Source organism: Melanaphis sacchari, unplaced genomic scaffold, assembly GCF_002803265.2.
Source record: "Melanaphis sacchari strain LSU unplaced genomic scaffold, SCAv2.0 Contig0_pilon_pilon, whole genome shotgun sequence".
Taxonomy (NCBI): Eukaryota; Metazoa; Arthropoda; class Insecta; order Hemiptera; family Aphididae; genus Melanaphis; species Melanaphis sacchari.
The window spans coordinates 5375556-5403555 of record NW_020270366.1 but is presented as its reverse complement, the minus strand read 5'-3'; the positions used below and the strand labels follow the sequence as shown (position 1 = coordinate 5403555).

Sequence of the window (28000 nt, the reverse complement as noted above, 5' to 3'; positions counted from 1 at the left end):
CTTTAAATAAAACGTTTTATTATGATTTATAATGTGTATAATCAATTTATTATTATTTATTTGAATTGTATTTTATGACACCCAGTGGACAACTATACTTAGGATTTAAGATACACCTATAACCTATATCTTAAATTGTGCCTTTACCGGAAGCCGTTGCGAAATGGATTCATAGTGAATTGGTCGTGTCGAGGTTTGGTAAGTCGCGTTTGCTAATTCGTTCATCCCCTCCTAAGTATCACCCTTCGTACCGTATCCCGTGGTAACCGTTCTAATAAGCACACCCCCATGACACAACACCGCCGTGTATGTGATTATTGTTATCATTATATGTGGTTATATTGTACCACCTGTAGTCCGACAAAAGCCCCGAGTTAGAGTTGACGCGTGTTTGCCGCCGTCGTAGGTCTCTCGGGGAAGTTTTATTGTTAAGTACCCTTGCAACACATCGCAACCTAGTGTGCAACGGTGCGATATTGTGTCCATCGCTGCTTTTTACCGGAACAGTGATCTAATTGAAAGTCGTCAATAGTGGGAAATTAGGACGTCGATAAATTTCACCTGAACATTGACGTGTATGTATTATTATATTGTAAATGTGTATATTATTTATTTTATAATATCACTTCGTCCGTATTACCTAAAGCCTAAAAATACCGTTCGTAATAATATATTGGTTACCGTATATCGTTTATGGTTTCGAAAATACGCGGCGTTTAAACTGTCGCGGTTTAATTTGGATTTGTAGGGCTGTATTTTTTGTCGATGTGTTTGTGTTAGTCGTGCGATAAAATTAATCACCGACACGAAAGCGGCAAATGAGGTAAATTATAGTTGCTGCATACCTAAATGGTCAGTGGTCACATTACACTACATAGACTTAAAGTATTTTGACGTCATATAACATCAGTGTTTTCGAACTTCAGAGCAACGACCTTACAGGTTTGGTATACCTATTTATTTATATTTTTCCGTTATGTTATCTCCGTACATATACGAGTATAGGTAGATGAATGGTACAAATAGGAAAATTTCCAAATCCATTGCTTTGGATGCCACTCCATTCTTTCCGAGGTATTTTTTTAGATAATTTATAGTAGTCTTAATGGCTAATATATAATAATAGTTTCACATATCAAATATTAAATTTATGTTACATTTATTTTAATCTAATTGGTACTTTCTCATAATACTCGGACTTTTTACAAATTTTATCATTACTTACCTATTAAATGTTCGTTAGTTTAAAATAATTTATTGCATTATCCTAAATATTGTTGTATTGGTTAAGCTTCACAATATTTCGGATATTTCTATTTACGAAAAATAACTAATTACTCTCTAATACTGTTCGGAATTATAATTTTTAAATTCAATTATTTATCGCATTTTACTTTATTAGTATAGCCGTATAGTATGGGCGTCCCCAAGGGGATGGGGTACTTGCCCCCCCTTTAGAATTTTAAATTTATTACCTAATTGTAATAGTTATTAATGTAATAATAACAAAAAATAATAATGCTGTATAAATAAAATGTATAATAATAGTATCTACTTAAATGTAATAATGACGGAACATAATAATATATGGTAGACTATAAATAAAGTGTATTAAAAAATCTTCATTTATTTTTTAATTAATTCCCCCCTAGAAAAATGTCCGGGGACGCCCATGCTGTAGGTATGTTATTTATCGGTAACTACATTGTTAGTATAGGTACTCGTATTTTATTGAAACACTGACGTTGTACGAGTATTACATTATTCGTAGGTAATCGTAATACGTCATGTACATAGTTACATAGAATTGCTTATCAAATATGCTTTTCTCTATAATTATTTCTCCGGACAACAAGAAAAACTACATAAAAATTAATAAAGTTTCGGAAAACTACTCTAGTTTGATAAAAAAGTTGATTTGAATTCAAGTTTATCACATCTATTAAATTATTACACTATACAGTGCCCTCTCTCAACATCGAATCGTCATGGTGTGCTTAAAACTTAAGTACGGATGCAGCAAAATAATAGACTTCCTAGTTTTGTTGTCGAGTTAACCGTGTAAAATTGATCTACAAAATATATCTATACAAACGTATACGCATATAATAAACGATTGAACGAAAAACAGTGTTTTTTTGCACAAAATGTGTGATTTATATTCAGATATATTATAATAATATAGTAATGCGGACTACAGAGTACTGGCTACCTATTTGCGTTCTCGAACCCACAAGTGCGTGTTTGAAGTTAGGTTGCGGGCTTCGATGACCGTGACTCACTGGTGGTGTAGGGCGAGGACAACGAGAGCGACTCGCGCGATATCCTACAGTTGGACGGCGGCGATGACTTGGACTCGAGTTGGAGCAAGTGCACGTACCTACAATGGAATGCAATGTTGGGAACGATGACGGCCAGCAGCTCGTGTTCGGCTGACGGGATGCACTTGCAACTGGCAGCAGCGTCATCGGTGGGTACCCGTGGACCGCGTCGACGCTCAACGTCTCGGTAACTGTCGTTCTGCACCGCAACTGACGTCCGTCACAACACGTCCGTTTGAAAAACGGGGAGTTGGTAACTTACCACCCACAAATTGTACTTTTTCTCGATCTCCTTTCCGTGTTTTGTCGCTTATTTTGGAATAAGACACCAGAGAGAGAGGGTATCAAAATTAAATTCGTGAGCTATAGTGCTATACCTTCTGATTGTGTCATAAATCATAATGCTATTGGGCAGTGATAGGACCTGTGTTTGGAAGCTGGATGTACATTTATATTATTCACACATTTCAAGTATTTGCGTTTACTTATTATAATAGTACTTAAGTAATTATAAATATAATTAATGGTGAAATGTTTATCTATACATAGGTATAATTGTTAATTATATATTTCTTTAAAAGTTTAAATTCACTATTAAGTTTAGATTGGATTTGTTTTATGTTAAGTTGCATAAGTATATAATAACATAACATTTGATATTTAAATGAATCAATAGCGTGCTAATGGTCCTATAAATATGATTTAGTGGTCTTTGATTGGTCAATTAAATTAGGTAATATATTTTTTATACAACTCAGCATTAGTGTTTGGAAATTTTGATAAATCATTCTAAAAAAGATTTTGAGATAAGCCAAATCTTGATTCTAAAAACTTTGCTTTGGAAGTAATGTTTTAGAAAAAGAATAGTTTCAACAAAAAAAGTATAGATGTTAAATTTATAATAATCAATTTATCAGGTTTGGAATTATTCATAGTAATTAGTAACATTGCTATAAATAACACTAACTGGATAGAAACAATGACTCTTACAGCTTTAGAAAATGTCTAACATGAACTTACCTCAAAGATGCTTTATGATTGCCTTAAATATTTCAAAATTTTATAAATACGATAATATTTCAATATTTAAGTCGGTTTTGAACTAAATGCTTCGCGAGATAACCAGTTTTATTGATTACATTGCATGTAACTGGTATAACACAATATTGTAATTTACAAGTATTATTAAATATATGAAACTGCATATTTATAGAACTTTAAGAAAGCTAAAAATAGTGAAACATTTATCAAAAAATTTCAACATCATGTGTACTGTGTAATATTTTAATATGCTTTTAATTGTTTCATTAAAGTCATGATATTCGTTGAAATATTGCGCTGGGAATACTTAGGTAGGTAGTACTGTATTATTTTTTTAGCATTTCTTCAATTTCAATGTAAACCAATAATTTTCATTTTAATAGCAAAAAGTTTACACCTATAAATTATTTTTAATAACTCGTTCGTAAATATTGATAAACGATGAACGGTTTTCAGTAAATGTGAAACGTGTTGCGTAGTAAATAAATTTTTTTCTTTGCTTGGGGGGAGTGGGCACAATTTTACATTCGCACCACAATAACATTATAAAATATACACTTGACCTGCTCATAAATACTATGTGAGACATAGCCTGACATATACCGTTCTTCGAAATGTATTGTGTGTGACCATCACAAAGTGACGTTTGTAACCGTATGCGAAATTAGGAAAACGACGGCACACGAATTTTAAAGTACGAGGTTAGCCACGGGGTTGAAACTATATAATAGTGTCGACATTCGTGTAGACGTCGGTCGTACGTGTTAGTGGTGATTGCGTTTGACAGGTGTATAACAACGAGTTAACTTATACGTATACATACTCGTAATAATGATAGTACAATAATATTTTATTGATTATTTTCGCGAATCGAATAACGTTCTGTGTCGAAACCCACTTATCGTTATTATAATATTACATGGACGACGGTCGGACCGTATGTAATGCGCGTTCGCCTATTTCACCGATGGCGGGCGGGTGCGGTGTACAGACGCGCGTTCCAAGTTCGCATATTTATTTGTACAATATCACATGTATAAGTATACGTATTATTCTTTTGATTGGTCTTATTATTTCCACTTCAGGTAAAAACCTTGAACTGAAAGCGGCGTATATCGAACCGTTTTGTGTCTAATTACTTCAATTTTATTTGTCGACTGCAACGCTGTGGTGGTCGCGCGTGCATACCCTCGAATTTCACGAACATCACAGGAGCAACCAGAGTTGAAATTCCGCGAGGAAGAGATCTAAAGATCTCATAAAAACTGTATACCTACTTAACACAACCCGCGGGCCACACCCATACTCCCACGTCCTACACACCATTTGAGAATTTAGATTTCGAGCGAAGCGAATACAGTTATTCGTTTTGCAACGACAGGGTTTTTTTTTTAATGTTACACTATTGTGAGTCAAGTAAATCAATCATAAAATTGATTATCTCCACAAAAAATTGTACACATCAATAACCACGGATTATCTCACCATTATCAATTTTAAAATTATAATTACCTAGGTACTAATTCAAATTAATTATTTACATTTCTAACACTAGAATAATAAAAAAACTAACTATTTTATACCTAATATAATATTTTTCGAGTGTTAAATCCTACTTTTGGGACAATAAACACGCTCTGGCTCTCCCGTATGTTGTATCATTGGAGGACGCGATCCAACTCGGCGATGAGGGCCATTCCTACGTTGATTTATCAGTAATAAGTTCTAATAAAATTTCGCATTTTCTTCATAAAACCGTAATTTTATTTTTATTTAATGCTTAATAAAGATATGTTTCCATGCATTTGTTATTTGATCAAAATTGATAAAATTATGTAAATTATACTGTTGTATCATTAAGATATAAATACGAAATAATTGTAGGTTTTGTTTTGTGGTGTATTTGCGTATATTTTTCACGTTCTAATGGCAAAATCGTTATGGAATTATTTCCATAATCTATTGTTTTTTTTATCAGTAGAATACATACATATTGTATGTATACATTATTATCAATATAGACCGTAGTATGTGGTCGGTGTGGGCGATAGAAAATTAAAATTAGAACACGATTTGATTATTTCGTTATGATAACTCAATGTGAAAAACATTTCCATTGTGGTATTGTGTCACGAATTTATTTAATGAAAATTGGAGTCATATATTTATAACGAACTGCACATAATATATTATGGATGTACGTAAAAAAAAAATCGCATGTGAATCAGACACGAATAAACGTCTATTAACATTTTTAATAAAATATAATATTAGCCAACGACGAGATACCTGCAGTGTGGTGCGTGGATTAAAAAAAAAAAAAAATTGTATATGTTTCGTATTGATGTTTAATATTTCAAAAGATTTGAATTCGTCAAGCCTTTTCAAAGTAATAATAAACTCAGGGTCAAAGAGGCCAATGTTCAGGTCCAAGAAGACTTGAGCTGCGTGACCTGTTATACGATATTACATTACATAAAAAAAAAATGTGTTTGATTAATTTGTATTTTAGGTATATAATATTATATATAGTATGTGTGTGTACCTATACATTACCTGCTATAATGAAAAAAAAAAAAAACAAAACATAAACATAATTGTTATTGGATTTTTTCAGGTTCCTATCTATAGGTATACAATATAAAATATAATCATATGTTAGCATGTTGCAGTCCATGTGATACAGTCGTAAAATATTTAATTTGTTCGAAAATAACAAAACGATGAATCTAAAGTCGTGTCGTTACTTGTTATACAAATGTATTATTTCAGTTGTCAAAATATGTTATAGCCTTTGCATTAGGTTAGATTTAAGTTACTGCAAACTATGTGGCAAGGTTGCGTTGAATATTTATTTTGTTTTTATGTAATAAAATCAGTGGCGTATCCAGGATTTTTTTTAGGGGGGGGACACACTGTCTAAAATTTTACCATATATACTACCTACTACCAAAAACAAAAAAAATAAAATAAACCAAATATTTAATGTTTATAGTGCAAATAATTTGTTTATATTTTCAGTCAGTCATTAAGTTAATATATATATATTATATACCTACACATAATAATAAATAGTAATAGTAATTTAATAATAAAAACGGGTTAATCCCAACAAAATTATAAGTGTATGTAATGCTGGTATAATAGTATTATTGTAGTATGCGTTCATGCATACAAATAAATTTAAATCTTTAAAACAAAATCTAGTAAATAAGGACAGCGAGGGGGGGAGGGCATGGCCCCCGTGCCCCCCCCTGGATACGCCACTGAATAAAATTACATAACTTTTTCGATTTATTTTTATGCTATAAAATAATTTTTAAGATATATTTTGTATTCGTTTATTTTTAGAAAAGTAATACTTATTTTTATTCAGGGATCGTCGACGATGTCGACGATTATGTTTTATCATAGCTTTTCTAATAATTGTTTATACAATACAGATACTAAAATACAACACTATATGTCGTAAAGCATTTATTTTGCTTTATTGGGGTGGTATCGGTACAAGTTCATCTGTTTATAATTTTATTGCCCGTTCATCGATAAATATACACAAATACATAAATTATTAAGAACGACGAGTAACGACAATGGTATTTACAAGTTTTTGGCAAGCATATTGATATTATATAATATGTAGATTAAAATATAATATAATATTTATTTTTATTTTACATAATATATTAAAATATATGAACTGATAAAATTTAAGTAGGTCTCAATATAAAAAACAATTAAAAGAAAAAACTGATAAGTTAATTAATGATGTGGCAAATTAAATTTGGCATAGGACGACAAATTGTTAAATCCACCCCTGTCTATGTTAGAAGATAGTTGAGTAATGTAAATGCATAATAAATAATTTATATAATATTAAACTATCTGTTTTTTTTGTAATTATGATCCTAATATGATAAAACATAATTTTAAATATGCTTACTGTTTTATATTTACCTACCAAATTTTTATTTTTACCGACATTTATAAACAACTTTAAAATAGCTTACAAACATAATGTAAAATTATTATTTACATTTTTTGATCTGAGGGAACTAGGGAAATATATATATATATATCGAAATGTATAACTATAATTAATAATTAATTATAATATCACTATAACCAGCAATTATGAATTTTTGTTGCATGTACAATATAATAACGTGGCGCTACAGTCAATGTGCAGCGATGACTTCGGAAAACGTAAAAGTCATTGCGAGGTGTCGGCCGATGAACGCGAGAGAACGGGCGTTAAATAGTAAGGTGAGACGGTGGTCTAATTGCATCCATAACTGACCTATAAAATATCATGATATATTTACGAAATATAAATTATGCGCTATTAAAGCTGTAATGAGATTTCGCCGGAAATCATACTCGACCGCACCATTAATAAAACGATATCCACGCACCACTGTGACCCATAAACCTAGTGAGCTAGGTAGCACGCTCTAAGTGTGTGAATAGCAAACACGCCGAGCACGCAATTCGCGCATCTAAACCACCCACCCATCTCTGCTCTTAACCCCATCGCCGCGCATTACATTATAATACCAAGTGATTTTACGTGCACCAAAATTTCGTTTTTCAATGCTGAAAACTGAAATGATGTACGGTGGGGGTGGTGGAAGAGGGTGACCCACTGTATATTATACTATTTATACTGTGTCGTTGCCCTGTATTCAAACAGAAATAGACCGCTGACCGGCTAACTGCGTGGTTCGTGAGAAATTGTAATAGTAGTATAATCCAAGTATCGGTACATTGTTTAAAAACTAATATATATCTACAACATGGTTTATTAAAGTGTGCAAAAACTTTCAATTTCTAGAAACTATGTCTCATAAATATTATTGTTTTCTTATACCCTGATGTTATAATATAATTATTGGTTTCCGTATTGAGTAAAAAAAAAAAAAAAACAGCTACCATCACATGTCTGTATAGTCTGTATTGTACCTTTTATATTATAATATAAGTATATAATATAAATATTCACGTAAATCCATAAAAGTTTAGAAGCACTTGACGTTCGAGCGATCGTATGGGATATTCCGGTTTTGCTGCACAGTACCTATATGAAATTTTAAAATCACAAGAATATTATTATTTTGAAATTTCGTATACTGATTGGAATTTTCCATACAACCATACAATTGCTTGAACGTCTTGAAATTCTAAATTTTTATTGATTTTAGTGAATATATCGGATTGGTTAAAATCTGTGGTGATGATTATAATATGTGTGTAGTATCCATAATCCATTATCTGATTATAGTAATTATTGTATAATTAAACCTATGTAAAGCATTCAAACGTGTGAAGTTTTTCTATAACAAACATTTATAATGCGTTTCAGAACGTAGTGTTTATAGACTCGGAGAAATGCACTTGTTCAATTGTCAATCCCACGGACGGTTCGGCGCCGCCGAAAACGTTTACTTTCGACGGTGTATACGGGCCCGATTCAAACACGGAGCAGATATACAACGACATTGCTTATCCTTTTGTAGAAGTAAGTAATATATCTATGACATATATGACGAATGATGATATTTTCCGTGGTTGTTTTTGAGATATGACGAAAGAATAATTTCGATTAAAAAAAAAAAAAAAAAACCAATAAAAATCGTTTCGAGTAAGCATTATGTAACAATTAACTAATAAAATTTTATAATGCGTGCGCGTCACGCTATGATTTATATGTAGGGGATATTAGAGGGTTACAACTGCACGGTGTTTGCGTACGGGCAGACTGGATGTGGTAAGAGTTTCTCGATGCAGGGTGTAGACTCGCCACCGAATCAACGTGGAATCATACCCAGAGCTTTCGAACACGTCTTCGAGGCAATATCTGTCACGGACGACGTTAAGTTTTTGGTGCTGGCCTCGTATATTGAGATCTATAACGAGGAAGTGAGAGACCTGTTGAGTACGGACACCAAACGGAGACTTGAGTTGAAGGAAAATCCGGAGAGAGGAGTCTACGTACACGGTAAGCTCCCGTTATTATAGTTTATTATAAATTATAATATATTGTTTTGTATGATGCTATTCACATGTATATTGTTTTAGAGTTATCACATCATGCCGTGCATGACGTGATCGAATGTCAAAAACTCATGGACCAAGGTTGGAGAAATAGAGCTACTGGAGCCACTATGATGAACGCTGACTCTTCCAGGAGCCATTCGATTTTTACCATATCCGTGGAAATGATGTCAATGTCGCAAGGTGTGGATGACGTTAAGTCAATAAAACGAGGCAAGCTAAGTCTGGTTGACTTGGCGGGCAGCGAACGTCAGGCGAAAACCGGAGCCTCGGGAGATAGACTGAGAGAAGCCACGAAAATCAATCTCTCTTTGTCGGCTTTGGGCAACGTGATATCAGCCCTGGTTGACGGAAAAGCAAAACACATACCGTACAGGGATTCAAAACTCACCCGACTGCTACAAGTAAAAAATAATTAACAAAAATAATTTAAATCTGTAAGATCAAAAATAATGTCTACTTGCCTTCTAATCATTTTTTAAAATAAATTATGTTCGTTGTTATATAGGATTCTCTCGGCGGAAATACGAAAACGTTGATGGTTGCTTGTTTGTCGCCTGCTGACAATAACTATGACGAGACCTTGTCGACATTAAGGTACGCCAATCGCGCCAAGAACATATACAACGAACCGCACGTGAACGAAGATCCTAAAGACACGATGCTGCGTCAGTATCAAGAACAGATAAAAAAACTCAAAGAACTGCTCGAAGCTTCCACTGCTCAATTTCCCACGAGTAACGACCAGAATGATGTTTCCGAGAAAGAAAAATTGCGACTGGAGTATCAAGACGAAATGATTAAACTAAGGGACAAATACCAAGAAGAATATAATTCCAAGTGTCAAATGCAAGCAGACTTGAAAATGTTGAAAGAAAAGTACGACAAAAACTTGGCAAAGATCTCGAACCAAGTACGTATCATATAGAGCGTAGTAATAAAGTATTATATTTATTAATAATTTAGTGTTCTTTTAATATGAAAAGTACTACAGACGCATGTGTATAATATTTTGTATATTATATGTTTAAAATTACATGTACAATTTAATAACCTAACGGCAAAATGTGTTTCAAGTAAAAGTGTTTTAAATATATTTTTTAGTATTAAATTATGGTTGCTCGGCGTTTTAGATAAACAATTTAGCTACATAACTTAGATATTATTTCGATATTTTATATAAAACACGTGCATATAACATGGTATGTAAATACGTATTAAAATTTTGCTGTAGTTTTGAAAATACCGTTGATGGTGCAAGCGATGTTACCCTTTTGATGAGTCTCGAATTCATGTATACCGATTACCGAAACCTTAAATGTTGAACCACAATTTTGAACAAAACTAAATATTTTATAACTTAAAGTTTACGAAATTAAATTATATTATCTATGTAAAACATTATATATGTTATTTCGAAAATAAATAGTAATTACCCAATAATTTACCCCGAGAAGCTCGACTTAAATATTTTAATTCTGGATTTATAAATACTAGTAAATTACAAAACAAATTGTTGAAAAAATTACGAGTTGCTGTTATATACACTATTAAAAATTAATAATACTAGCAAAATTAGAGTCTATGTGAAAACCGCGAAAGTCAAAATCGCGAAATATTTTAACAGCGAAAACACTAATAGCGAAAAGTAAGAAAACCTATATATATATATATATATGTAGAATAACGTATATTGTATATCGATAACGTATATCTTTATAGGCTATTTGATAAAATATATATTATAATTAGGGCTGGGATTATAACTTATCTAATTTATCGGCGAGATTATGGTGTATAATTTAATTTAGATTCTAGATCTAGAGTTTCCACAACTGTAATGCATTTATTTGTTTTTTTTTTACTAGTGGTGTTCGCGCAAGTTATCAGGTGCTATGAAATAGGAATAGATTTTATGGCCCTAATCGCGACTTCTCTTCCCTGGGGTCAATGGCCCCCTACAATATGTTATTTTGAGATCAATTGTCCGATATTAAGCTTTGATTAGTAGGTCAACGGCCGTCAGAATTAGCTATCGATTTGGAGATACAAAAGGCCGTAAAAATTACGTACAAGATATCTAGCCCTACTTCGCCTAATATAGATTCAATGGCCACTATTGGACAATATTTTGGTGATGTCGAAGTTACCGGTATGACAAAAAGCTACTTCGTATTAGACGGGGAAATTTCCTATGGGGAAACGTATTGGACGGGGAAGTGTACGTGAATCGATTGAACTTAACCATTACTGTGTCGTTCGTTGCCTGATCTGTATCAGTGTCGTATCATATCCATAGTATATAAATTTCATAATCATTCGTAATGGAATTTATTCTAAGTCAAAAAAACAAAAAATTATTAAAATATAATGATTATTTGTTTAGGTTTGATAAAAAAATATAAAAATACTATGTATTGGAGATGTAATGACGACTTGTGTAAATCACGTATTAATTTAAAAAACGAAGAAATAGTCAAAGGACCCAGTGATCATAATCATGTAATTTCGAATTTAGAAATTGAACAACGCATTTGTATATATAAAATGAAAATTCGAGCACTGTCATCTCAAAATAATCCACATCAAATCGTTTCCGAAGCGTCAACATTGTGTTCGCAAGTAGTTCACGGATCTCTCCCTCCAGTAAGTTATATTAAACGCATTTTATGTCGAATACGACAGATTAACAGTTCTGCTCCAGCTAACCCATTAACGTTAACTGATATTACAATACCCAATAATTATTCCTAAACTATTGATGGTCGTCAATTTTTAATAAATGATATTGAACCAATTGAAAATCGGATTTTAGTATTTGCCACAGAAAAAAATTTAGATTTACTGGCTAAATCTGATCATTGGTTTGCAGATGGGACTTTTAAGTCATGTTCTCCATTATTCGCACAAGTATACACGCTTCATGTTATAAAGAATAATTTGGTTATACCAGTGGTTTTCTCTTTAATGCCAGATAAAATGCAAAGTTCGTATGAAAGGTTATTTTCGACAATCTAAATACATTACATTAGTTTAAATCCCAAAACAATAATGACTGATTTTGAACAAAGTTCAATAAACGCATTTAAAATACAATTTCCCAATGCCAAACAAAATGGTTGTTTTTTTCATCAAACGCAATGCGTTTGGCGGAAAATTCAAACTATTTCCGGAATGGTAGAAAAATATAAAACCGACTCGGAATTTTCATTGCAAGTTCGTTACCTATCTGCCTTAGCTTTTGTTCCAGAAAATGACGTAATCGATGTATTTGAGACATGTGAAAGTACGTATTACACTGATAATGAAGAAGTTTAGAACCACTTCGGTTCTATCCGGTCGTCCAAATAGACGTAAAAGGAGAAACCCCAGATTTCCTATTTCAAAATGAAACTGTTATACGTCTACTATATCTGGTTTACCAAGAAAAAATAATTATGTTGAAGGGTGGCATAGAGACTTTAATAATTTGTTGAGTTCATGTCGTCTAACATTATGGAAATTTATTGAAGCAATTCAAAAGGAACAAAATTTAAGCGAAATGATAATAAATCAGTATATAGCAGGTGTAGTCAAATCGTCCAGAAAACGTAAAAGGAATACAATTAAACAATTTGTTGATGACTATGAAAATAGGGAAAAACTAGAATACTTAAAAGGTACTGCTTATAAGTTATAATTTATCATATCAAATTTAATTTTAATTTTATAGTATTGTGACGATAATTGTTTTATATTTAATTTTTTTTAATGAATTTGAATTTATTTTATAATACTGCAGAGATGATAGTTTTAATTTATACCTATTGTTTAAAAAATAAAAGTAAAAGAATTTTTACTTTTCGCTATTTATGTTTTTGCTGTTAAAATATTTCGTGATTTTTATTTTCGCTGTTTTATTTTCGCGATTTTGACTTTCGCAATTTTAACTGGCACCTGCAAAATTAACAAATTATCAATTTATTCTTTTTAATATTTATAAATTAAAATTGCTAAATTATAATTGAATGCTAAGTCAACTAACAAAATTCTACGCTTATATACGTACCTAGCTTTAAAAAAGTGTTTATCCCATATTTAAAAATTCAAGTAATACATATTGGATTTTATAATTCAAAAATATGGAATAATCTACAAAAAATAAATTAGTAAAATTAATTAAAATATTTTCAATTCACTGCATAAGACACTTAAGATAGTAAATGAAATATTTTTATGTTGATATATTTATACTTAAATAAGTAAAACCAAAACAGCTAAAAAAAAAAAAAAAAAAAACTATGCTTAATAAAAGAGTTATAGATATGGGTAATATTATTATAAACTATTATTTGTAATGTAACTCAAAATTCCTATTAAAGTAATTTAGTTGAATTAGGAATATAGGTATTTGCAACTGTAATTTTTAAATTACGTATACGATATAAAAAGCACTTAACATTACATTCAACTTTTCAAGGTGTATTTAAAAATGCACATTGGCTATATCGTGATCACGAATTATATTTTAATGATATTTGAATTCAATTTATCTCAGGAATTTACGACAAGTCACATTTCATTGACGCAGTGTATTGAATATTATAATATTATTTTGAGTTGAAAACAATTGTTAAATACTCATTTTTAACACCTAATAGCCTATATTATATAATTTAATCTAGAACATCCAATAGTAAATAAAGTCATTTAAACCAGCGGTTCTCAAACTTTTTTTTTCGCGTACCACTTAAGTATATTATCAATCAGTTGCGTACCACTGATGATTAAAAATAGAACAATACAAACTTTACATAGTTAAATTTATTAGTGTTTAAGATAAATTAAGATATGAATTAAATAACACACGACACTGTAAAATCATCGCTACGCTAAGAATTTAATAATTGTTTTTAATTTTCCGTCCTACCACCATGCGGCCTTCCGCGTACCACCATACAGTCTTTCGCGTACCACTAGTGGTACGCGTACCACAGTTTGAGAACCGCTGATTTAAACGATTATCATTGCATTACAACTATACAATTATTCATAGTTATATTTTCCATAAATATGTTGCAACTTATTACAACTACGTTTACGCGTTGATGTAGTAGCTGATGAAGTGATGATTGTTATAAAGGTAGTTACGGTACAGTTGGTGTTAGTGTAAGTTCTATTTAACTAATATTAAAATGTTATACAAATTCGTAAAAAAAGAATATAATAATAATATTATGACACTATATGCCAAAATAAATCAAAAGAATAATGAAGCAAATTTCAAAAAGGTTCAATACATGTAAAATTATACATTTAGGTACACGATGTATTTTGTAAAATTTTAGAAGGAAAAAAGTAAAATGCATTATACGTATTTTTAAGTGTGAATATTGTAAAGATAAAACTATAGAGTGTGCGTATCTTACATTTTCAAAGAATTTAATTCATCCGCTGTTTTAAAGGTTCGGTCAACACTGCTTTACGATTTTATGCGATTTTATTTTGCGCCATATTATATTGTGATGATTTATATATATTATTTTAAATAACTCATTATACATGTGTGTTTATACTATATTAGTATAAAAAGGTAGTTTTTCCTTATTTGCAGAACGACAATACTTGCAGGACATCATCCCCGCAGCAGATCGTCGAAAAAGCGTTAAAGAGCAATCGAGTAGAATTAAATTCGTCACAACAGGAAATATTGAAGAGGTATATTTTATCGTCGCACTTTGACGGACGTCATTAAAATATTACAAACCCACTTTAAAGTATTATAGTTAAGTTCACAGTATCATAATATCCTGTTTGATGTATAGGTTGAAAAAACTGCAAGAGAGTATGGTTGGCGGTGAGCGAGTTAACGACAAAGAGCTCCAGGAACGCCGATTGCGCAAGAAAAAAGCAGCCGAGAGACGGTTAAACGCGTTGGCGAAGGCACTGGCCACCGTCGAGACCGAAGACGGACCGAACTTGGTGTTGGGCGTGTACGACGATATACAGGAAGAGTTGAGGGCCAAGAACGAAGCGTTGAAGAAGTATAGACAAAAAGTATATTGCATAATACAAATATATTATTATGAGATAGGTAAATAGATGACAATAAACCAGGTTACAATCTGGACGGTTGGATGGGGTACTGAATTATACATAATTTATTAGGAATTTATCAATTCAATCGAAATATACTGTTTTGTTTTTTTTTTAAATTGGAGAAGCCTACTCGCCATCATTTATCAACTACTATTCATAATATCTATATATATTTTTTCCACCAAGACTTAAATAAAATGTATGAAACAATAATCCAGCCACAAGTTTTAAACGACAATATTTTATGTATTAATGATTTTTTTATTAGAATAATTATTTCAATATAATTTATTTCATTAAATTTGTTAATATATAGAATAATTTATTTATTTAATATATAGTTTATTTAAAATACTATGTACTTTAAACAACGAACCAACTGCCAAGACTTTCATGGACAATAATTTTTATGGTATCAAATATTTATAAATATTATATTAAATTTAAGAATCGGTGTAATAAATAGCTGGGCGAGTTTATAAGTATAGATATTACGAGCAGTATAGCTGCCGGAATTGATACACGCTCAATTAAATTATTTATTAAAATTTAGGGGCTAGAAAAATGTCATTTGTAAAATCTTTAAGAAAAATGGCTTTTAAAATTATTACCTAGTCGATCATAATCGTACAAGAAACTTATGAGTTATAACTTAAAAATACGAACAATTAACTAATAATCATATAAAATTTAAAAATTTAAATTAATTTATATTTAATGCTTAACGTACGAGTATAGTACTTATTTTATTGATATACTTTTTTAATTTTTTTTTATTTATATTTTTTTATTGTGACTGTATTTTAAAATTTAAACATGCATTATAACTTAAATGATATACGTATATTATTAAAAAAATAAATATTTTAACACATTTACAATCCATTAAACATGTATTTTATTAAGTACACTCCATATCACACTTATAATTAACATAAAAATTAATTTTAATGAACTTAAAACGACCAAAAGGAGTTAAAAAGTGTTATATTCTTTTTCGAATAGTTTGAAAATGCATTTAAGTACAAAATAAAATTTATTATTTGAGGTGTCTAGTACATAAATCAAATTTCGTAATAAAAATAGCAGAATAGTCGTAGAAAAATAATTTTAAATTGTTACAATTCTTTAGTACTAATACCTACTCGAGTGTTTATGTATTACGGCTTCATGGTTTTGGTTTATAGTTGAAAGCGTCGGACAGAGAGGTGGCGGACATTCAAAGCGAATTTGAAAACGAGCGAACGGATTATTTAGAAACAATCAGAAAACAAGAGCGACAGATCAAACTGCAGAGTCAAATTTTAGAAAAAATCGTGCCAACATTATCGAAAGAATGCAATTATAGGTATACCTAGTACATATCGCATAATAATACTCGTATATGTGCAGTTATCGTGGTCTGTGACCTAAAAACTAATAAAACCATAATTTAAATGGTTTTTTCTTTTAGCAACTTGGAGAGGCTGAAAGAAGATGCGGAATGGGAGGAGGACACGCAGAGTTGGATATTGCCGGAGCTAACGAGGATAAAACTGCCTCCGGCTTCAGGTAATTTTGGGGGAGGGATTTTTTTAGACCTTTTATTTTTATTTTTTAACCAGAAATTATTTCGGGTTTTGGACTGGTAGGTGCGTCGTCTTCGGGCTGCAGGCAGTCCATTAACTCGTTGACCGCTCCGGCTAGATTAGAAAACTCTGAAAATTTGTTGGCAATGTATACGTTCCATCCGTTACAGGTTAAATTATGTGTTATATACGATCGCGTGGCTTACATCCGCAGTGTGTGCGACTTGAGGGCTATTTTAAATTGTTTTTATTTTTATTCAAACCCGACTTCTGATTTTTTTTTTCGCTTATTACTGGCTCTTGAACGTGGTACATTATATTTGAAATGTGTCTCGATTACGGGACTTACAACATTTATACTTTGAATCTATATAGTTGATATCTACAATTTATATGTTTTCGGCCGCGCTTATATTATTATATTTATACGCTTTCCGATATTATTGTGGCTTATTATAAAGCACATACTTTTTGCATAAATATTATATTAAAAATAATATAATAGGCACGTTAACACAACCCGCCAACGGTTCGGCGGCGTTTAGCACGTTCGAAAATGGCAGAAGGAAGATGTCGTTGGGCATATTCAACACGTTGGCCGGTTTGTCGTTCGACAAATCTTCCAGTTCGGAGAGCAGTCGGCGGTCGTCGTCACCGGATGTGCCAGCCGTTTACGATCAGGTGAAACGGCCACGCACGCACAGTAGTTAAGCCATACAATATATTGATAAACCCACAATCACTTTTTGTTTGGAGAATTTTTTTATTTTTTATTTGTACATAATACATATAGTAATGTGTACATACTACATACGATACTGATATTCATGCCATGTGTGGCCTGCGGTCACTAGCATTATGCTACTGCGTCAACAATTAAAACGCATATATCAAAATAATATTATATCAACATTTCAGAAGTATCAGAAATCGGCAGAAGACGATTTTGCCGGCAATTACTTTAAACCGAAACGAGCTACCGAGTTGCTGATACAATCCTACGGAGAGTCTGGTAGACCGTATCATAAATGGAAAGGTATCTAACCTGATTAGAATAAATTAAAAATTAGGATTAAGTTGAGAAAGCTAATTAACAGGGACGCATAGGCAGAATTCTGTTTTTTTTTTGTGGGAGATCTAAACAAATATTTTTTTATTCGCTCTAACCGAGTATAATATAAATACATCATATTTTCTTAATTTTTTATTAGGTTTACTCAAGTTGGATAAGTTAGTTTTTTTTTCAATTGATTATTTTTAAACCCAATCTAGGATAAACATATGGAGCTATTTGTATGTAAAAAAAAAAATTAATAAAATTATTAGTAATAAAAATTAAAAATTAAAATACAATACCAAAATGTTATTTATTTTAATACGACAAAAATAGATCAGTATAGAAATATTGAGAAAAAATTAAAGAATATTAAAAACATTATACCTACTTTAAATGTTACATAAATAATATTAATTAAGTTAAATATTTTGGGAAACATAGTTTTTTTTATAAAATCACCTAAATTATTTCAATTAGTTAATATTATACATAACATTTTGATTATATTATTTTTATACATTTTTTAATATATTAACTTAATAAAAATAGTTTTTTTTTATATAATATTTAAATTTTTTAACCTTTATTAGGTACTAATATTTTCATTGATTTTATTTGTTTTATGTCCCTAATCGTTTTAAAACCTAACTTTAATGGTTTCACACATCTTTAGGACTTTAGATAAATGACTGCTATACAGTTATATACAATATAAATGTACTCATACATTTTTCTAATACACTTACGTTATTTTTAACATTAAAATAAATTTATCAAAATTATTTTAAAATTATAGCTTAAAGCAGTGTAGTTGTGTAGTAAATTGTATCTGTATTCTCTTATTAATATAATTTGATAGGTATTTTAATTTTAAAACGCGTAATAAGTATTTTTGAATTTTTAAATTGTTAAAAATAATTAGTTCAAATAGTTATCTATATTTATGGTACGATGTATATAATACAAGAAGACGACTGCAGAAATAGCCTTCAATACGCCCTTCTGACATAACCGTAATATGTCATTTTATTGAATAAATGTTATTCATCATACATTTTATAGACTTAAAAAAATTAAAAAATGTTTTATTATTACAGGACACAGACGAATATCACCAGAAAATACAGTTAAAAAGCCGTCGAAATTAGAATCTCTCCTTCCGGTTATCGGTGACCGAAAATTACAAAAGAATACCTTAGATAGAATTTAAAAAAAAAATGTTCCTAAATTTGAAAATATTATGGTGTACAAAAATAAAATAAATAATATTATATTGAATTGATTCTTATGTTTTCCATTTCGTAAACTGTCGACCAAATGTCATCTGCCAACATTCTGGGTTGTTCGAACGCGGCGAAATGTCCGCCATCCTTCATCTCTGTAGCTCTGACTAGATTTTCGAATTCATTATTTAAAAGTTTCTTCAATGCCAACATTATCGGCATTTCATTTGGGAAAATAGCACAAGCTGCTGGTACTTTAACTTTTGCCCTAAATGTATAATATAAAACAAAATAGGAATGTATTAGTTCATAATACGAATACTCAATGTAAAATATGTATGTGTAATGATGTACGTACGATGTGTGCGGAAGAGCATAGTATTTTTTATTGGCGTACTCCGAGTATAAGCGCATTGACGTGGTCATGGAATTAGTTACCCAGTAAATCATGACATTGTCCAATAGTTCGTCCATCTTGAACTTCGATAGACCGCCGTCTGGTAGAGATTTGTAATTCATATGTGTCCAAGTGGAAAATTTTTCTAAGATGTAAGCTGCTAAGCCGACCGGCGAATCATTCAAAGCAACTCCTGCATGTATAATTTTAAATTTAGTAAAATTTTATGTAGAATAATATCTTAAAAAAATAAAAAACGCACCTGCTGTATCGGGTTTGGTCATTTGCAAATGCATATAACCGGATTCTTCGAGGAACCCAAAGAACACCTTGCTCAGTGGATATGTCCGGGATTTTTCACTTTCGGAGCTAACAATTAAAGAAGGCCAGTACGTTCCCAACGCCAATCGAACGTAATCGTATAGTCCCAAAGATGAAATAGTCGAACACATGTTCGAATGCATGCCGTAGACTCTAGGGTAAAATTTATAATAATTACATGTATAAAAATGTTGGTAAGATTGAATAAAAATTTAATTAAATTGAAAAAAATAAATTTATTAATAAGTAAAATATATTAATATTAGGGTTTGGGATTTATTGTATGATTTAAACGTTAAAATTATGCATGCAAATAAATAGTATAAAAATACTTAAAATATTCTACAGTTAAAATGGAAAGAAACGGTAAATATATTATATGAAAGTATGCTATAATTCAGCGGTGACCAATCTTTTTTTACCGAGGGCCATAAAAAAAAATTTCTTAGCGGGCCAAATAATTATTTTCTTATTGATTTTGAAAAAAACGATGTTCGGAGTTAAATCCCCGTTTTTTTTGAAACATTATGAATTTCGACCTCATTATATACAATAAAAAAAAAACAGATAAATATATATTTGGTGAAAGTAATGTATAATGACTAAGTGCATGTTCATGCAAAACGATAAATACAATTTTATTTATATTTGGATTACGTACAACGATAAGGCTGCGACATGAGGTCATGTCTGGTTAACAACATAATTATTGACGATAAAAAAATGGGAAATATTCATTTATTTTAAATTTTATAAAGTAAATCTTAATTAAAATTGTTCAGTAGAGTAAAAAATTATAAGGTATTTTTATTGAAAACATTATTTTTTTACCGATTTTAATATTTAAAAACAAGAGGTACAAGTAATATTTAGAAAGCAATTTTTATATTCTTATTATTACTTGTAATGATTTGTCAATATAATAATGATAAAATAATGTAAATTTTAGAAGTTTTCACTTAACATTTTTTAAATTCGATAAAAAGTGACATCTAGTAATCTATGTTACTATACGTAATACAGGGATCTCTCACCTGTCGGGAAAAATCTTCGAAATCGCTTCAGTTATGGCTGCTCCCCAATCGCCACCCTGAACGTAAAACTTTTTGTGGCCCAACCTTTCCATGAGCTTGACGAACATTTGGCCCATTTGCGCCGGACCCATGCCGGGTCGAGCGGCCGCATCCGAAAATCCATAACCTGGTAACGAGGGTGCTACCACTTCGAATACGAAATTACGATCGGCGATCGGAGTGATTAGCATAGGAATGATTTTGTAAAATTCGACGACAGAACCGGGCCACCCGTGCAGCATAAGCAGAGGTATCGTTCTGGCCGAGGACTTTGCTGGTGGCTTCGCGTGTATGAAATGCAAGTCTAGACCGAAAATTTTTGTCTTGAACTGCGGTAATGTGTTCAAGTACGCCTGTCTAGCCGTCCAATCGTATCGGTTCAACCAATGATCAATGATCTTCGCCAAGTAATCACTGTTGAAGCCGTATTCGAAATTTACACTCTGTAACGGCTTTACTAACGGTCTAGCGTTGGAGAGTCTATACTTTAAGTCAACGATGACCTGTGATATTCGCAAATAGATTTAATTTATTACAAACAACTCTGAAATGATTTCGTTAGGGTTATATCAAATGGTGTAGACAAACGTTTATAAACCATGCCCTGTGATTAATCAGGACCGAATTTAGGATAACATTTAGAACAATTTAGAAAAACAAATGAACTTCGTACGGAAAAAAAATAAAAAATAAAAATAAGAAAATATCCTAAAATGAGACTTAATGAAATATATTAATATATTTCAATTATAAAAAAATCAAATATTTGTCTTGATAGATATTAAAAGGGAGAAAACTTTCGTAAAAAAAATATTATAGAATACCGCACATATATTTTTGGATTTCTATACTTATAGTTATTATATATTTTATACTCATCACATAATAATATTATGTGTAAATAGTAGTTAACAAAAATAAAGTATTTTAGTATTTAATACCATTATTTGGAAGATTGCTATACATTTGTGTTCGCATGGTCAATAAATGCATATATTAAATATACTAAGTATATTTAATCTATGATAAATGTGACTACGTGACACCCGGTCATTCAATTATGTGAATTAATGTCTAATGAATAGTAATACACTAATGCTTATTTATTAATTTCGAATTCAGGGGTTAAATTAGAGTCTACGTTCCACAGTCATGTAATACTATATAAATCATTTTTGTTTATTCAATACATATCTGCTGATATTAATAGATAGTAAATTTAAATTATTTTAGATATCTTACAATTATATAGATTATGAATTATTAATAATTAATTGGTATCGATTACAAGTACACACGATACCTAGGGACGAATCTAAAATTAAAATTTGGATGGGGGTAATATTTTCGAAAGGACAAAACGATAATACACAATTAAAAAATAACAAAAGTAAACTATAAATTAAAATTACAACTTAATTAAGAAAGGGTTAATTATTGTTAATTTTTTTAATTAAATGACACGATTTCCCCTTTGTTTTACTTTTTCGAATCTGGAAATAATGCCATCAGTATTTATAGTTATATTCTTGTGAATATTGAACAAAATGAGATCAGTGAGGCGTTCTTTCCTATATTTGAACGAAACTACGTCTTAAGAAACCTGATAGTAGAGAATGATTACTCCGCTGAGATGTACTTTCAGAAAATTTAGTGAGTATTTACAATAATTGAGCATGAATATTTGGGTATAAATCTGTTTCACATTGTTCTGTTTTCTGAGGTAAGGATTCAAGTACTTTATTACCACTTTAAACTTTGGTCACGACTCCCATGATCCTCCCCTGGATCCGTATCTGAAGATACCTAGTAGGTATTACCTATAGGCTATACTAAATATTATGAATTATTATAATAGGTAATGATTATTTTCTTATGATTTGTATATGATAACTGTACCATTACTACCATCAACTAATTATTAATAAGTATAATATTGAAATATCGAAATCTCACATACTTCGGTCGTGATGTTAATTAGGAATGGTCGAACTTCTTTGGTGTTGTCACAGTCTTTCGTCTGGCCGGAATTGGCTCCCCAACAAACGTTATCGGACATTGTTTCCGGCACAACGATATTATCGATAGCATTTTTCTGATAAATGACCAATGCAAATGCTATCAAAGCCGCCAACAAGTATTTGAATTTCTTCATTTTTCTAGCATGAATCGTATTCAATATTTAAGTATTTGTGTTTGGCTGCAGCACAGCACACTACTATATCATGACGCGTGAATACACGTGACCGTCAACTGCCAACTAATAGCAAGAAGCGTCGTTATATATATTTCAATATTTTAAGTTTTTAGTATAAAGTATACTATACAGAGTGTTTCATCACATTCATATTTTTGTAAACTTTTTTTTTTCATTTAATAATTGTAAAAACATAATTATAGACAATCATTATAGGTAGGTACTTTTCAAAAAAAAAAAAAAAATTAAAAATTAAAATAGTTGCTTTTTTAATAGTCATAAATTATTTTTAATTTGTTGAGCTATAGAATTAATATATTTATATATGTTAACATTTTAAAATTTAAATTAATAAATTTTCATTCGGTATTCAAACATTTAAGGTCTAGTTGGGAGGCGCATAGAATCATAGCGATGAAACATATCTACTGCTCACAGCGCACACGTAATTGGTCCTTGATGACTGATGAGCGGATATGTATGATGATTGACGACAAAAACAGGAATCACTCTGTGTGTAAGCTCATGCGTGTTCAGTTTACACTGTTGCCGTTTTTAGTGTATATTAGTATATTACAGGTTATAATAATAATAAAAATAATAATAAATAACGCAACACATAATTTAAGCGAAATAAACAAGAATAATATTCGTATAGAGTAATCTAATTGATTAATTAAATTTTTCTGGTTGTTTTTTTCGTTTTTAAATAATTTAAAGTATGAATTCGTAAAATATATAAATATATTAATGTTTATAGGAAAAAATTCATTTTTTGATGATAAAATTAAGATATAATACCTATATATTTGGGCTTATTGGTCACTCTGATTATACTACACATGTTATAGATAAAATGTATTCAAAATAAATGGTTATAATATGATACATCAAAGTTAAATAAAAAACAATAGCTATGATGATAAATTCAACGTACGCTGAATTTATACCTACTAAGTTTGTAATGATTGTATGTCTGTATATTATCTATCATATTTTTTAATTATCTTTATAGTCTAGACCAGGGGTCTCCAACCTACGGCCCACCAAGCTAATTAATGTTTTGAAAATAATATATTAATTTTCATTGTTTTTAATTTATTTTTTATTAAATTGGTTAATAAATTAAAAAATTATATAAATAAACATACATTTTTTTAAATAAATTTCATCTATTCTTATTTATTTCTCAATTTCATAACCTATCAGATATTCCTAGAACCCTAGATAGACAACATTTTTTTTTTTTAGACAACACATTTCTAAAAATGTTGGCCCGCGATGCCAAAGCGTATATCAAATTTGGCCCGCCGTAAAAAAAGGTTGGAGACCCCTGGTCTAGACAATGTTATTTACTTTGTAGTTAATACACACTTGATTGAAAAATTAAATCATTGATGAAATAGATTTTGGATGCATTTTAATAAAAATAAAATTAAGCTATTACTTTTAAATTTGATAAACTATTGTCTATACATTATCTTTAATAAATATTATTATTAACAATCCAATAAAATGAAATAAACGTGAATAAATTACAACTATAATAATCAAAAATTAAAATATAATTTTGGCTAAATATTATAACCGGGTTTATTTTTTTTTTTACTTTATAGACATCCATGGGAACCTATAATGGTTGTTTAGCAATAAGTCAATTTTTTTCAGTCTTATACTTTGTTAGCTTAAAAATGTGTTATACAACAGTTATGATATACCAACAATTATTATGGGCAATTTTTCTCTATGTTTTACTTAATATCATCACGAAGATTGAAGGTAGTTTGATCACGGACTTAAGTACATTCGCTGGTAAGAAGAATGACAAAGTTTTTCAGCAATCTCGACTAAGTAAGTATTCATTGTTAAACCATAGTTGATTTATTTCGTTGGTATACGACTATCTTATTATTATTTTATTTCAAACGATTTTTATTCATGTTTAAAAAAATATTTCACATGAAGATAATATGTCATGATTTAATTTATTTCACATAAGTGTAGAGTCGGATAATTGAAGTGACCTTACAATTTTTTTTATGAAATATCTTAAATATTTAAATTTAGTCATATGACAATTAAATGACCGAGTTACTATTATAGCATGGTTTCTATGTTTATGACGATTTCATAATATCAAATAGATATGGTCAAACAAAATAATCTGTGGAATCCGGTCAAACAGGTACACAGATTTGCATTGGAAACAACAACAATGATGTCTAAGAATAAATTGAGGTTATGGAAGAAGGATTGGTTTGAGGCCAAGAAAAACAATCAAAAATCATTAAATCAATTTGTCGAACTGGATAATCAGCAATTTATACTCAAGAAGTCCACGATGGGTAAGATGGGATCTGGAAACATAAATATTATGACAAACAATAATAACCAGCCAACCGTAGTCAACCAATGTTTGTCAACCAGCTATAGAACAAAGGGGTCAATAGTTACTATAACTAAATTAAGTGATCAAACATTCGATACAAGCCATACCACGAGGTGTTTAGCGCCATTTACTCCCCGGACTCGGACTATAGGCTGGTCGGCTACCACCGGCACTAGATACTCGACTAAGAAGTGGAGTTGCCACGGAATAATAGAGGATGAACCTGCGACCGATGAATGGGCAAAATATAGGACCCAATGGCAAGGTTATACATTACCAACGTTATCACCAAAACTACAACCACCCGAAAATCCAATAACTAAACGATTTTTAAAAATGACATCTACGGATAGATGGAGGATACGACCTGTCGACAGATGCACCAAACCTTCAGTGGTGACGTAAAAGCCTTAGATCAGTGGTGACTATTACCAAGGTAGTTTATTTGATAATCAACCCAGATTTGACCATAGAGCGTTTTGCGCCGTTCAGTCCCCAAATTCAAAAAGTGTCAAAAGTACCATCGCCTAAAAATCCAATAATTATCAAAGGATTTTTTAAAATGACTTCTATGAATAGATGTATACTAACCGTCGCTGGATACTGCCAATGGATTTTTAGGCGATGAGGCTTTTGACAATAATTTAGATCAGCGTTTCCCAAATTAAGGTTCGCAGACCACTAGTGGTCCGCACGTATACCCGTGTGAGGGGGGGGGGGGTCCGCAACCATAAATTAAAAATAATATATTACATTATTTATTATTGTTTTTTATTTTTATGAAGGGGGTTTGCAATTATTTTTACTATCTTTAAAGGGACCGGTAGGAAAAAAGTTTGGAAAACGCTGGCAGACCGTAATTGTTTTCAACATACCTGAAATAGTTTTATTGTATTATAAGTCACTTATATAATCCTAATAATTTATGTTTTCTACGAGTATCTAGATAGGATTTGCCATACTTTGTCTAATATCTAGATAAATATATTCAATATTATGTATTATCTTGGCTGGATAAAATTTTAATTAATTATCTATTATTTTATCTATGTAATTCAAGACCAGACCACGGCGCCGTTTGTCGGCTAGAAGCAGACCATTGATAGTAGTATAGTACGATGATGTGCAGAAGCGGACTAACCTGGAGGGATACCGAGACAAATCCCGGTGTAGACCGTTACAGTAACAGCTTATTAAATGACTTGATAATATTTTTGGAATTAAAATATAATTTATTATGAAATAGTATAAAAATATAATATATTGCATGTTAAATAAGTATATAGATTATCTGATCGTGTGATTTTAAGTATGATAATAATCGATAATTTAAAAGTATTATGAAGCGATCAAACGTATGCTTAATAAACTATTTGATTTTTCGTTCAAATAATTTATACTATGTACAAAATATACATACAAATATATAATATGTCGCATCCATATCACGTAATTGTACGTTTCGCGAAATGGTAACGCTTTTTTTTTCATTTTACGCAACTCAACTATATGGACAACATTTCACGAAATGGATACCTAGACTACACATAACGGAACTAGTTCCGTCATCAGGACAAACACTTGACATAAAAATATTTATAATTATATGTAGGTATATCAAAACTATAGTATAAACTATAAACTGTGTTCTGTGTGAAATAAATTACCCTGTACAAGATTCTTAATCATAGTAACTAGGTATTATAACAATATTTCGGTATTTTAGATTATAAAAATTATAGTTATACCTACTATAGCGATCTTACAATTACTAGCTAATAAAATATAAAATTATCACTGTACCTATTTTAACGTTTATTTGTACTTATCGACATAGGCGCAACTAGACCACTAAAACGTGGGGTGCTAAATATGTGAATGCATCATAAACCCGTAGGGGGCAAAGCCCCCCACACTCCCCTACACATAACCCACATCAATCAATACCTCAAAACTTAAAACACATATTAAAACATTTAACAAAAACAATAAACAAAATTTATAATTTTTTTTAACCTTTTTTTTTACTACAATATCAATAGGTAACATATTGGAATATTTTAACTTCTTAATCTTATTAAATAAATAATAATTTACACATTTTAAATCAGCATAAGTTTTCTGGGTTTCATGCAATATTTATTCAAAATAGTTTCCGTGTTTATCTGATTGAATAAATCTTTTTCAATATTCAATAAAGATAAATTGGTAAATCGTTGCTGAAGCATGCTTGATCTTAACCAGTTTTTTTTTCGTCGCATTGTTGAAAAACTTCGCTCGC

At 30.6% G+C, this 28000-nt stretch overlaps 2 protein-coding genes across 6 annotated transcripts; one reads left to right on the top strand and one right to left on the bottom strand.

Annotated features, from left to right (window-relative positions):
• The first annotated feature begins 375 nt into the window (after window positions 1–375).
• On the top strand, window positions 376–19352 carry LOC112604218 (osmotic avoidance abnormal protein 3). 5 transcript variants are annotated; one of them, XM_025353157.1, is made up of 13 exons: window positions 376–575; window positions 7541–7628; window positions 8725–8880; window positions 9075–9360; window positions 9441–9820; window positions 9925–10329; window positions 15010–15113; window positions 15221–15452; window positions 16682–16842; window positions 16948–17045; window positions 17568–17743; window positions 17981–18098; window positions 19217–19352. In XM_025353157.1, the coding sequence occupies exons 2-13, from the start codon at window positions 7554–7556 to the stop codon at window positions 19327–19329; spliced, it is 2304 nt and encodes a 767-aa protein (XP_025208942.1). In that variant the 5' UTR covers window positions 376–575; window positions 7541–7553; the 3' UTR covers window positions 19330–19352. The 5 variants fall into 5 exon arrangements, 4 of the variants coding, with proteins under 4 accessions (XP_025208942.1, XP_025208957.1, XP_025208965.1 ...); XM_025353172.1 differs by lacking the exon at window positions 17568–17743 and adding an exon at window positions 17126–17232; XM_025353163.1 differs by lacking the exon at window positions 376–575 and adding an exon at window positions 915–942.
• LOC112604244 (juvenile hormone epoxide hydrolase 1-like) lies at window positions 19184–23410 on the bottom strand. Its single transcript, XM_025353197.1, has 5 exons — window positions 23094–23410; window positions 21095–21636; window positions 20002–20213; window positions 19701–19932; window positions 19184–19610 (listed from the first exon to the last, which is right to left on the bottom strand). Exons 1-5 carry the CDS (start codon window positions 23286–23288, stop codon window positions 19388–19390), a joined length of 1404 nt encoding a protein of 467 aa, XP_025208982.1. The 5' UTR covers window positions 23289–23410; the 3' UTR covers window positions 19184–19387.
• Between the last annotated feature and the right edge of the window lie 4590 nt (window positions 23411–28000).

Bases quoted from the DNA above. Each gene is read 5' to 3' on its own strand.
- LOC112604218 (XM_025353157.1), top strand. From the start codon at position 7,554: ATGACTTCGGAAAACGTAAAAGTCATTGCGAGGTGTCGGCCGATGAAC. The intron at 9,361-9,440 runs GTAAGCTCCCGT...ATATTGTTTTAG, and splicing joins GAGAGGAGTCTACGTACACG to AGTTATCACATCATGCCGTG. The intron at 15,114-15,220 runs GTATATTTTATC...TTTGATGTATAG, and splicing joins CAACAGGAAATATTGAAGAG to GTTGAAAAAACTGCAAGAGA.
- LOC112604244 (XM_025353197.1), bottom strand. From the start codon at position 23,288: ATGAAGAAATTCAAATACTTGTTGGCGGCTTTGATAGCATTTGCATTG. The intron at 21,637-23,093 runs GTATGTGAGATT...CGAATATCACAG, and splicing joins TAATTAACATCACGACCGAA to GTCATCGTTGACTTAAAGTA. The intron at 20,214-21,094 runs GTGAGAGATCCC...ATTTTACCCTAG, and splicing joins TCGAAGATTTTTCCCGACAG to AGTCTACGGCATGCATTCGA.